This window comes from Phocoena sinus, chromosome 9 (assembly GCF_008692025.1).
Source record: "Phocoena sinus isolate mPhoSin1 chromosome 9, mPhoSin1.pri, whole genome shotgun sequence".
Lineage (NCBI taxonomy): Eukaryota > Metazoa > Chordata > Mammalia > Artiodactyla > Phocoenidae > Phocoena > Phocoena sinus.
Genome location: NC_045771.1, coordinates 77,416,026 through 77,430,141, shown reverse-complemented (window position 1 = coordinate 77,430,141; position 14,116 = coordinate 77,416,026). Strand labels below are relative to the sequence as shown.

Below are 14,116 nucleotides of genomic sequence, written 5' to 3'. Positions count from 1 at the left end.
ACATTCCCAGTCCCCACATGGGAGAGTCAGGAGAAGTAAATCTTGCAGCATTAGTCCCCTAGAATGACAAGATTAATTAATATATTTTATTTGTGTCTGGAATAGTATATCCTCAAATTTTAATTTTTATATACTTTTATTATGAAATACTAAACCATACAAATAATATACTTAACTCAGTGCAATTTATGGAGCACAACAATAAAATACTCATCCATGAAAAACACCCCATCCAAACAAGAAACAGAATGTAATAAATTGGCATCCACCTTTGTGCTCTTCCCTATCCCATCCTTTGCATACCACCACTCCATCCCATAGGCACTATCCTGAATTTTGTCATTATCATTCATTTACTTTATTCATTACCATTCATTTATCACTTCTGTATGTGTTCCCAAATGATACGTTTAGATGTGTTTATCTTACAACTTAGTGTTATCTTAGAACTTTATGAAAGTGGAGTTACATTGTCTTTTTGCACATTATAGCTTTTAAAATACATTTACCTGTTGTCACTTTAATTTCACAACAATATAATATTGTTAATAATGCACAAAATAATTTGTTATTGCTGTTGGAAACTGGTGTTGATTCCAGTTGGGTTTTTTTTTTTCACTTATATACGGTACTACCAACATTCATTTACATGTTCCTGGTACATATGTGCAAGAATCGTATAATGCGACAAAACGTTCACAATTCGTTAATTCTAGGTGATTGCAATCAAGGTGATTGCAATTCTAGGTGATGCAATCATGTCCATTATACTTTTCTTTCATCATTACTGTAGCTTTGAAATTTTTCAAAATAAAAAGTTCAGAAAGTAGTTGACCTAGCAATCCCATTCCTGGGTATATATCCAACGAAACCTAAAACACTAATTTGAACCCCAATGTTCATAGCAGCATTATTTACAATAGCCAAGACATAAACAACCTAAGTGTCCATCAACAGAGGAATGGATAAAGAAGCTGTGGTATATATATACAATGGAATACAACTCAGACATTAAAAAAATGAAATTTTGCCATTTGCAGCAACATGGATGCACTTGGAGGGCATTACACGAAATGAAATAAGTCAGACAGAGAAAGACAAATACTATATGTTATCGCTTATATGTGAAATATTAAAAAAAAATACAGCAAACTAGTGAATATAATATAAAAGAAGAGAGAAAACACTAGTGGTTACCAGCGAGGGGAGGGGCAAAATAGGGGAGGGGTGTGGGAGGTACATACTATTAGGTATAAGACAAGACTTAAGGATGTGTTGTACAACACAGGGAATATAGCCAATATTTGTAATAACTGTAACTGTAAAGTGACGTAAAAATTGTATAAAAACAAAAAATTAAAACCTAAAAATAAAAAATAAAATAAAATTGCCACTAACAACAACAACAAAAAAGGTAGGAAGGAAAAAAAACTGATGAAAGTCTACCTATATTCTGCACCCACTGATTTAAAATAGCCTACAGAGCAACAGCCAGCTCTACCCACCACCAGTCCCTCCCATCAGGAAACTTGCACAAGCCTCTTAGATAGCCTCATCCACCAGACGGCAGACAGCAGAAGCAAGAACTACAGTCCTGCAGCCTGTGGAACAAAAACCACATTCACAGTAAGATACACTAGATGAGAAGGCAGAGGGCTATGTACCAGATGAAGGAACAAGATAAAACCCCAGAAAAACAACTAAATGAAGTGGAGATAGGCAACCTTCCAGAAAAAGAATTCAAAATAATGATAGTGAAGGTGATCCAGGAACTCGGAAAAAGAATGGAGGCAAAGACTGAGAAGAGACAAGGAATGATTAACAAAGACCTAAAAGAATTAAAGAACAAACAAACAGATGAACAATACAATAACTGAAATGAAAACTACACTAGGAGGAATCAACAGCAGAATAACTGAGGCAAAAGAATGGATAAGTGACCTGGAAGACAGAATGGTGGAATTCACTGCCACAGAACAGAATAAAGAAAAAAGAATGAAAACAAATGAAGACACCTTAAGAGATCTCCGGTACAACATTAAACGCAACAACATTCACATTATAGGGGTCCCAGAAGGAGAAGAGAGAGAGAAAGGACCCGAGAAAATATCTGAAGGGATTATAGTCGAAAACTTCCCTAACATGGGAAAGGAAATTGCCACCCAAGTCCAGGAAGTGCAGAGAATCCCATACAAGATAAACCCAAGGAGAAACACACTGAGACACATAGTAATCAAATGGGCAGAAATTAAAGACAAAGAAAAATTATTGAAAGCAGCAAAGGAAAACTGACAAATAACATACGAGGGAACTCCCATAAGGGTAATGGCTGATTTCTCAGCAGAAACTCTACAAGCCAGAAGGGAGTGACATGGCATATTTAAAGTGATGAAAAGGAAGAACCTACAACTAAGATTACTCTACCCAGCAAGGATCTCATTCAGATTCGATGGAGAAATCAAAAGCTTTACAGAGAAGCAAAAGCTAAGAGAATGCAGCACCACCAAACCAGCTCTACAACAAATGCTAAAGGAACTTCTCTAAGTGGGAAACAAAACAGAAGAAAAAGACCCACAAAAACAAACCCAAAACAATTAAGAAAATGGTAATAGAAACATACATATTAATAATTACTTTAACGTGAATGGATGAAATGCTCCAACAAAAAGACACAGGTTCGCTGAACGGATACAAAAACAAGACCCATATATATGCTGTCTACAAGAGACCCACTTCAGACCCAGGGACACATACAGACTAAAACTGAGGGGATGAAAAAAGATATTCCATGCAAATGGAAATCAAAAGAAAGCTGGAGTAGCAATACTCATATTAGATCAAATGCACTTTAAAATAAAGAATGCCACAAGAGACAAGGAAGGACACTACATAATGATCAATCTGAGAAGAAGATATAGCAATTATAAATATATATGCACCCAACAAAGGAGCACCTCAATACATAAGGCAACTGCTAACAGCTATAAAAGAGGAAATTGACAGTAGCACAATAATAGTGGGGGACTTTAACACCTCACTTACACCAATGGACAGATCACCCAAACAGATAATTAATAAGGAAACACAAGCTATAAATGACACAATAAACCAGATAGATTTAATTGATATTTATAGAACATTCCATCCAAAAACTGCAGATTACACTTTCTTCTCCAGTGCGCACGGAACATTCTCCAGGATAGATCACACCTTGGTTCACAAATCCAGCCTCAGTAAATTTAAGAAAATTGAAATCATTTCAAGTATCTTTTCTGACCACAACGCTACGAGATTAGAAATCAATTACAGAGAAAAAACTGTAAAAAACACAAACACATGGAGGCTAAACAATACATTACTAAATAACAAAGAGATCACTGAAGAAATCAAAGAGGAAATCAAAAAATACCTAGAGACAAATGACAATGAAAACACGATGATCCAAAACCTATGGGAGGCAGCAAAAGCAGTTCTAAGAGAGAGGTTTATAGCAATACAAGCCTACCTCAAGAAACAAGAAAAATCTCAAATAAACAATCTAACCTTACACCTAAAGGAACTAGAGAAAGAAGAACAAACAAAACCCAAAGTTAGCAGAAGGAAAGAAATCATAAAGATCAGAGCAGAAATAAATGAAATAGAAACAAAGAAAATAATAGCAAAGATCAATAAAACTAAAACCAGGTTCTTTGAGAAGATAAACAAAATTGATAAACCATTAGCCAGACTCATCAAGAAAAAGAGGAAGAGGACTCAAATCAAGAAAATCAGAAATGGAAAAGGAGAAGTTGCAACAGACACCGCAGAAATACAAAGCATCCTAAGAGACTACTACAAGCAACTCTATGCCAATAAAATGGACAACCTGGAAGAAATGGACAAATTCTTAAAAAGATATAACCTTCTTAAACTGAACCAGGAAGAAATAGAAAATATGAACAGACCAATCAGAAGTAATGAAATTGAAACTGTGATTAAAAATCTTCCAACAAACAAAAGTCCAGGACCACATGGCTTCACAGGTGAACTCTATCAAACATTTAGAGAACAGCTAACACCCATCCTTTCCAAACTCTTCCAAAAAATTGCAGAGGAAGGAACACTCCCAAACTCAATCCATGAGGAAACCATCACCCTGATACAAGATACTACAATAAAAGAAAATTACAGACCAATATCACTGATGAATACAGATGCCAAAATCCTCAACAAAATACTAGCAAACAGGATCCAACAACACATTAAAAGAATCATACACCATGATCAAGTGGGATTTATCCCAGGGATGCAAGGATTCTTCAATATACGCAAATCAATCAATGTGATACACCATATTAACAAACTGAAGAATAAAAACCATATGATCATCTCAATAGATGCAGAAAAAGCTTTTGACAAAATTCAACACCCACTTATGATAAAAACTCTCCAGAAAGTGGGCACAGAGGGAAACTACCTCAACATAATAAAGGCCATATATGACAAACCCAGAGCAAACATCATTCTCAATAGTGAAAAACTGAAAGCATTTCCTCTAAGATCAGGAACAAGACAAGGATGTCCACTCTCGCCACTATTATTCAACATAGTTTTGGAAGTCCTAGCTACGGCAATCAGAGGAGAAAAAGAAATAAAAGGAATACAAATTGGAAAAGAAGAAGTAAAAGTGTCACTGTTTGCAGATGACACGATACTATATAGAGAGAATCCTAAAAATGCCACCAGAAAACTACTAGAGCTAATCTATGAATTTGGTAAATTTGCAGGATACAAAATTAATGCACAGAAATCTCTTGCATTCCTATACACTAATGATGAAAACTCTGAAAGAGAAATTAAGGCAACACTCCCATTTACCAGTGCAACAAAAAGAATAAAATACCTAGGAATAAACCTACCTAGGGAGACAAAAGACCTGTATGGAGAAAACTATAAGACACTGATGAAAGAAATTAAAGATGATACCAACAGATGGAGAGATATACCATGTTCTTGGATTGGAAGAGTCAACATTGTGAAAATGTCTATACTACCCAAAGCAATCTACAGATTCAATGCAACCCCTATTAAATTACCAATGGCATTTTTTACAGAACTAGAACAAAAAAATCTTAAAATTTGCATGGAGACACAAAAGATCCCGGAGAGCCAAAGCAATCTTGAGAAATAAAAACGGAGCTGGAGGAATCAGACTCCCTGACTTCAGACTATACTACAACGCTACAGTAATCAAGACAATATGGTACTGGCACAAAAACAGAAATATAGACCAATGGAACAGGATAGAAAGCCCAGAGATAAACCCATGCACCTATGGTCAACTAATCTATGACAAAGGAGGCAAGGATATACAATAGAGAAAAGACAGTCTCTTCAATAAGTGGTGCTGGGAAAACTGGACAGCTACATATAAAAGAATGAAATTAGAATACTCCTTAACACCATACACAAAAATAAACTCAAAATGGATTAGAGACCTAAATGTAAAACCAGACACTATAAAACTCTTAGAGGAAAACATAGGAAGAACACTCTTTGACATAAATCACAGCAAGATCTTTTTTGACCCACCTCCTAGAGTAGTGGAAATAAAAACAAAAATAAACAAATGGGACCTAATGAAAGTTAAAAGCTTTTGTACAGCAAAGGACACCATAAACAAGAGGAAAAGACAACCCTCAGAATGGGAGAAAATATTTGCAAGTGAATCAACGGACAAAGGATTAATCTCCAAAATATATAAACAGCTCATGCTGCTCAATATTAAAAAAACAAACAACCCAATTCAAAAATGGGCAGAAGACCTAGACAGACATTTCTCCAAACAAGACCTACACATAGCCAAGAAGCACATGAAAAGCTGCTCAAATCACTAATTATTAGAGAAATGCAAATCAAAACTACAATGAGGTATCACCTCACACCAGAGTGGGCATCATCAGAAAATCTACAAACAACAAATGCTGATGAGGGTGTGGAGAAAAGGGAACCCTCTTGCACTGTTGGTGGGAATGTAAATTGACACAGCCAGTATGGAGAACAGTATGGCAGTTCCTTAAAAAACTAAAAATAGAATTACCATATGATCTAGCAATCCCACTACTGCACATATACCCAGAGAAAACCATAATTCAAAAAGATACATGTACCCCAATGTTCACTGCAGCACTATTTACAATAGCCAGGTCATGGAAACAACCTAAATGCCCATTGACAGACGAATGGATAAAGAAGATGTGGTTACATATATACAATGGAATATTAGCCTTAAGAAGGAACGAAATTGGGTCATTTGTAGAGACGTGGATGGATCTAGAGACTGTCATACAGAGTGAAGTAAGCCAGAAAGAGAAAAACAAATATCGTATATTAACGCATATATGTGGAACATAGAAAAATGGTACAGATGACCCGGTCTTCAGGGTAGAAATTGAGACACAGATGTAGAGAACAAACGTATGGACACCAAGGGGTAAAATTGGTGGTGGGCGTGGGGTGGTGGTGTGATGAATTGGGCGACTGGGATTGACATGTATACACTAATATGTATAAAATGGATAACTAGTAAGAACCTGCTGTATGAAAAATAAATAAAATTCAAAACAATTAAAAAATAAAATAGCCTAATGAAAAATAGTGGCTATAAATGACCCAATTTCATTCCTTTCTATGGCTGATTAATATTCCATTGTATATATGTATCATATCTTCTTTACCCATTCATCTGTCGATGGGCATTAGGTAGATTCCACGTCCGGGCTATTGTGAATAGTGCTGCAATGAACATTGGGGTACATGTGTCTTTTTGAAATATGGTTTTCTCAGGGTATTGGGTCATTTGTAGAGATGTGGATGGACCTAGAGTCTGTTATACAGAGTGAAATCAGAAAGAGAAAAACAAACGTATATTGACGCATATATGTGGAATCTAGAAAAATGGCACAGATGAACCTGTTTGCAGGGCAGGAACAGAGACGCAGACGTAGAGAACGGAAGAGTGGACACAGGAGGGGAAGGGGAGAGTGGGATGAATTGGGAGATTAGGATTGACATATATACACTGCCATGTGTACAATAGACAGTTAACGGGAACCTGCTATATAGCACAGGGAGCTCAGCTCTGTGCTCTGTGATGACGTAGATGGGTGGGAAGGAGGGGGGGGGAGGGAGGTCCAAGAGGAGGGGATATACGTATACATATAGCTGATTCACTTCTTTGTACAGCAGAAACTAACAACATTGTAAAGCAATTGTACTCCAGTTAAAAAAAAGTGCCTATATTTTGTAAAAGCCAGAGCTAAACTCCTCATTTAGGCTCTTTAAAAAGCCTATCAATGCTCTGTATATTCAAACGATTAAGAAAAAAATGGGAATTGAAATATTATTACCAGATTTTCATGAGTAGGAATCAATATCAGAATTCTTATGTTACATCAAGCTAAGTTTGTTTATTCTATGCTTAGAAAAGAGGCATTAAAAATTTCAGGTATTCTGGGCTTCCCTGGTGGCGCAGTGGTTGAGAGTCCGCCTGCCGATGTAGGGGACACGGGTTCGTGCCCCGGTCTGCGAAGATCCCACATGCCGTGGAGCGGCTGGGCCCGTGAGCCATGGCCGCTGAGCCTGCGCGTCCGGAGCCTGTGCTCCGCAACGGGAGAGGCCACAACAGTGAGAGGCCCGTGTACTGCAAAAAAAAAAAAAAAAAAAATTCCAGGTATTCCTTTTACATGTTACAAATAAGTAAAATGTTGACTATTTTAAAACATTTTATATCAAGTGTTAAGACCCTAGATGTGTTATTAGTTTTGTTATTCTCAACTAGGCCACCAGTCTGTTCCAATATTCAGTTAATGATATCAGATGATTTCCATAAAAGATTTATAAAAGGAATGTTTTACATCTTTAGTGTTTATATTATTAGCTCACATGCCAACGATCTTACCAATAACCCTCTCCGGCTCAGATTACGCAAAACAACCAGTTTTGTCACCTTTCAAATATATTATTTTTAAGAAACTTTATATTCAAGAATAGCTGTGAAAATAGTGAAATATTTAAAGCTATAAAACATATTTATTTTACAAATCTTTTCCAGAATGACCTAATAACATCCACTGAACACTGGTGGAGATGGACTGTGTAGTTGAGAATAAAAAAAATTAATAACACATCTGAGGTTCTTATACTTGATGTAAACTATGTTAAAATATTCAACATTTTATTTATTGGTAACATGTGAAAGGAGTCTCTAAAATTTTTAATGAAAGTTTTCTAAGCATGGACTAAATAAATTTAGTTGTCTGTGATCTAGGAATTGTGGTATTGATTCCTACTCCTGAAAATATAGCAATAATGTTTCATGTTTCCTATGTTCATCTGTTCTAACATATTAAAACATAGTCTAAAGCTGTAGTAGTTGCAAAAAAGATCATACTGCCGTGGAAAGAGAAACAACAAATAACAGAGAGAAATGAATTATCTCACAATTTAGTATCTGGCAAATGTTATAAACCAGTAGAAAATGATCAATTTATTTAGCATTTTTACAGTTATTTATAATTTGTTATTTATATTATAATTTGTTGATTAGGAAACAGAGTCAGAAAGGTTAACTTGCCTAAGGACATACAACTATTAAAAGGCAGAGATGACAATCACACATAGTCCATCTAAATCCAAAATCACGCACTCATCTACGACTACAGCGTGTCTCGCTATGAACTTGAAGCCAATCCCCAACTGCAGTAGAGACACACACAGACATAGGTGATGGGTTTGAAGAATGTGGCAGAAAGCTAGGTGAAGTTTAGGAAAGTCAAATGTGAGATAACAAGATCACTAAAGGAAAATAAATCACAATAAGTGAGGAATAAATGTGGCATATTGAATTACATTTGCTAACAGACTTGATATATATGGTACAACACATTACTGGAAACACCAAGCCTGACACTCCAGGGGCATCTATGCATCCTATGTAGGCAAGAGCTGTTAGGTGAAATGTGAGGTTTTCTTTTACCAAGGACCCAAGCAACTCATTGAGGGACCCTTTCCTCCATAAAATAACTAGACCCAAGAAGAGGAAGCTGTTTCCCGCTGGCTGGAACAACATGAGCCCCAGAGAAGACAGGACGGAGCTCAGGGAGGAGGTAGTAAAGACAGCAAAGACCTGCAGAGTAAGAGACTGCAGTGTCCTGCAAATTCCCCTTTCTCATCCATAGCTGTAGTTGGGCACATCAGCTAAGCCACATTTCCCAGCTGCTCTCGAAGTTGGGTGTGACCCTGTAACTAATTTCTAGTCAATAAATGTGAATAAAAGCACGTGCCACTTCCAGGGTTACACTTTGAGGAAGCAGGTGTACCTAATTCATACTCGTTTTCTCCTTCCACTGCATGGATGCCGATGAGAAGGAGGCCCTAGGAATTGGTACAGCTTCAAGATGGAAGGAACGTGGGTTCCTGAATCACTGTGTGGAGGAGAGATACCCACCCACCAAGACCTTAGCCTACTGCACAAGGGAAAAATAAACTTCCATTGTGTTTGAGCCCTTAAACAATTTGGGGTCTATTTACCAACAGAGGCAAGCATACCCTGACTAATAAAGATTGTCTGTGCATCAGAGACATCAGCCTCCTTCTTCTACGTTTAAGGAAAGAGTAAAGGTCGGCAGTGTGAAATAGTAGACACAGAGCAGACCAGAGAAGGTGGCATAAAAATGGTGAACAGAATGGCAGCTGATGTTGGCAAGAGAGACATGATGAGCAGCAGCTGGAAGAGAGAGAGGAACCAGAGATGCTTAGAGAGGCGATCCTCTTAGGCACTGGCTATAAGAAAGGGACAGGGTTGAGGGCTACCGATCCTGTACAGTCAGGAACAAACTTTAAAGCAATTACCTAGCTTCTACTGTAGGTGCCTTCAGAATATTCAGGTTGTATATATGTGGATAGGAGTATGCTATACACAGACACATGCAAATATGTAGTCAGAATGAATAGCCTCCAAAACACGAAAATACTACAGCTGAAGGATTATGGATGAGTGTTCTTTTTTTCTTTCCTTCTGAATTACCTAAACTCTTTAAAAGAAACATACCATCCATTTATAATGAAAATTTTTTTCTTGATTTGAAGGAGAAAAATTCCTCCTTTTAATTATATAGCTTCATGAAAATATTTAATTTCTGTACATAAATATATAAATACGTAATAGAGGTGAGATTCGAAGTTTTGTCCAATTCCTATTGTGGAGTCTTTCAAGGAATGAATATTTATATACCACATAAAATATGAACACCTGTTCACCGGTTTCCCTGTTAAATAATCAGCTCCTTTGAAGGCAGACACCGTATTGTACTCATGACCATCACTGGCACTTGGCACACAGGAGGCACTCAGGAATGTTAAGCGAGTGAACTGATGAATGCTTGAAGACTCCAGTAGCTTTTACTATGTAAATTCAATGGTAATTGATAAATTATCTCAGCCTTGGAATCCCTGTTCCCTGTTATTTCAGTTTTGCTAAGTGTACGATATAAAGTCATTGACCGATCACACTTAAGACACCTAAACAGTGTTCTTTTTTTTCTTTTCTTTTACTTTACATGTCGCAGCTCCATTCAACCCAAATAAAGGTGCAGATAGCATTGTCAAGTTTGACACTTTTGGAGACGGAATGGGACGTTACAACGTGTTCAACTTCCAGTACATGGGCGGCAAGTATTCCTACCTGAAGGTTGGTCATTGGGCAGAAACCTTATCAGTAGACGTCGACTCTATCCACTGGTCCCGGAACTCAATCCCCACGTCCCAGTGCAGCGACCCCTGTGCACCCAATGAAATGAAGAATATGCAACCAGGGGATGTCTGCTGCTGGATCTGCATCCCCTGCGAGCCCTACGAATACCTGGCTGACGAGTTTACCTGTATGGATTGCGGCCTTGGGCAGTGGCCCACTGCAGACCTATCTGGCTGCTTTGACCTTCCTGAGGACTACATCAGGTGGCAAGATGCCTGGGCCATTGGTCCAGTCACCATTGCCTGCCTGGGTTTTATGTGCACATGCGTGGTTGTGACTGTCTTTATCAAACACAACAACACACCGTTAGTCAAAGCATCGGGCCGGGAGCTCTGCTACATCTTGCTGTTTGGGGTTGGCCTGTCCTATTGCATGACATTCTTCTTCATTTCCAAGCCGTCACCAGTCATCTGTGCATTGCGCCGACTAGGGCTGGGGACCTCCTTCGCTGTCTGTTACTCAGCCCTGCTGACCAAGACAAACTGCATTGCCCGTGTCTTCGATGGGGTAAAGAATGGCGCTCAGAGGCCAAAATTCATCAGCCCAAGTTCTCAGGTTTTCATCTGCCTGGGTCTGATACTGGTGCAAATCGTGGTAGTGTCTGTGTGGCTCATCCTGGAGGTTCCAGGCACCAGGCGGTACACCCTTCCAGAGAAGCGGGAAACAGTCATCTTAAAATGCAATGTCAAAGATTCCAGCATGTTGATCTCACTTACCTACGATGTGGTCCTGGTCATCTTATGCACTGTGTACGCCTTCAAAACGCGGAAGTGCCCAGAAAATTTCAACGAAGCCAAGTTCATTGGTTTTACCATGTACACCACATGCATCATCTGGTTGGCCTTCCTCCCTATATTTTATGTGACTTCAAGTGACTACAGAGTAAGTCTCGGAATGGTTTCTCCTTTTCCTTCTTCTTGTATCCTGCCACTGTTTTGGTATGTCAAATTTAAAAGAGACTCCTTTTATTTCATCTCAGCAATTAGGTAGCTAAATTAGAAATGCCATCATGAACCACCATATTGTATATGGAAATTAATTCAATATGTTTTAAAACATTTAATTAGTGCTTGCTATGTGGAAAGCATTGTGCTAGGCACAGAGAGGAACATAAATGTAAATGGCATGGTCATTCAAGCAATTTATAATCTAGTGGGAGAAAAGTATAATACACACACACACGCACCCACGCACGCACACGCCCCTTAAAACTTTTAATTTAATTTAGAAAGTGAATGCCAAGATAATAAGACTTTAAATTAGACACGAGAGGACCTGGCTACCACAGATGGATCTGTAAATTAAAGCAGAGTTGTAACATTAAGCCAGGATCAGTTGAAAGATCTAAAAACTTTTCACTCAAGCTTCAAATAAGCATCATTATTTCTCTAAAACAAGTTAAAATACGATATTTGTTATACTTTTTCTACAACTTTACTTCCTGTAGATGTGGTAGAGGTATGTAATCCCTGAATCGGTTAAAACTTTTACTGTCTATATCCAGGTAACCTAATTAAGTCATTACTCATATAGTCTCCAGTAATATTTAGTTCAGATTTCTGGGCTTCAATATAATGACCATGTCTCCTGAAAGAAACAGTTCATGATTCCATCAAAATTTCTCAAATTGTTGAAACCATCAATCAGTTGCTCTCACATTTATAATTCTCATTTTCGTATCGCCCAGTGAGTGAGTATAAGAATATTTCCCTCTTAAGGCAATTGGTTTTTATTCTCTATATTTCTTAATTCGTCATTAAGTTTTCCAGAGGCCTTATGGTTTCCTTGTTACAACATGATTTCACAAAGTAAAGTGCCTCTGTAGGTTGGAATAGTCCTCAAATGTTTCTGTTTATCAGCAGTTCCTACGTTACCAAGCTCTTGAATATTGCAGCTCAAAAATAAGACAAAGCTACTTAAAGCCAAGAGATCAAGCGACTGGCAAAGCTTGATGTGTCTAGTCTAGTAAATTATCCACAACGTTGTGACTCAAACCTATGGACCACATTAAAGGAGCAGCAAGAAAAATAAAGAATATACATTCAATGTTGGGATAACCGTCAGGCTTTCTATAAGACTACCTATAAAAATTTTTGAAAATCTGTCAAAAGAGAAGACATCAGAACTAAATCAACAAAATCAAAGGTCAGATTATATGCACACAGGAGTTCGTGCCTTTCTAGTGTGGGGATTAAATGGAGAACTACAGCTAATGCATTTTAATGCCCCCAATTCTATCTTTTGTCTTTCTATACACATCCTCCTCCTATAGCTCTGTAAGGATTTTTTTTTCAGTTCTTAGGAAGCCATCCTTAGTAGACAGGACTTGGGGTATTGGAAATGCAAAATAGTTACGTTATTTGTTCTATCCTCACATATGATTTGAAACTATTCATTCTCAAAAACACTAATGAAAAAATAAAACAAAAATACTACCGAGAATAAAATTTAATTTTATTGAATAAACTAGCATTTATTCCTAAAACATAAAAAAATGACTTCTTCCTTTAACATGATAGCAATATCATGATTAAAAGAAATTAGCTGAAGATACCAGAAGTTTTACCACATGGCAGAAGTTACAAGGAAAATGGGGCAGAGGTTGTACAGTTGAGAGTTTTAAGGGCTATGCTAATTAAGGCAATGAATCCTACAGAGATCATCTGAGGTCTCACTTATCCTTGCAAATAATCCCAATCCTCAATTTACAAAAGAAATGAGACAGTAGACCAGAGCCTCCAACACAGAGGTTTTCATATTCAACCACACATTGTTTCAACTGGGTAGCTTTGAAAAAAAATATTGATACCTGGGGCACAGCCCCAGATATTCTGATTTAATTGGCCTGATCTGTGGCTTAGACATCAGGATTTTTCAAAGCTCCCCAAGTGACTCTCATTGGCAGCCAGGATTGAAAATCGCTGCTCTAATGAATCACATGCTCTTCTTGTCCCACAGATATCTCTAGTTTGGCCTGCACTGTTTTGAAATTCTTTGAAATGTCTGCAAAAGTAAGAAAATTGAGAAACTGTACATAACTATCTAGATTCTTGGCTTCTCTTAACAAACTAAAACATGTGGACCCACAATTAGCTGGCTGAGTAGTGCCTATGCCTCTAGACAGAGCCCTCTCACTCCTGTTGCCCACAGCTCCCACCAGCCCCTGAATTCTTATACCTGGCTACCCTCACGTATGAATCTGCATAGCCCTATAGGTATTTGAACCCAGGACCCTTGTTTTAGACTGTGATTTAAAATTTCCTGGAGGGAAACCATGTGGCTCGGATAGAATCAGCAGCATTAGAAAAGTACCCAATAATAATC

General features: G+C 37.7%; 1 protein-coding gene across 2 annotated transcripts in view; it reads left to right on the top strand.

The window, feature by feature from the left end:
• The window catches only part of GRM3 (glutamate metabotropic receptor 3), a 235,026-nt gene that overhangs the window by 198,157 nt on the left and 22,753 nt on the right, over positions 1 to 14,116 (top strand). For both annotated transcript variants that reach the window (XM_032643200.1, XM_032643201.1), the window contains exon 4: positions 10,608 to 11,674. In XM_032643200.1, coding sequence (XP_032499091.1) covers positions 10,608 to 11,674 — 1,067 coding nt within the window. The remainder of the gene's footprint in view (positions 1 to 10,607; positions 11,675 to 14,116) is intronic.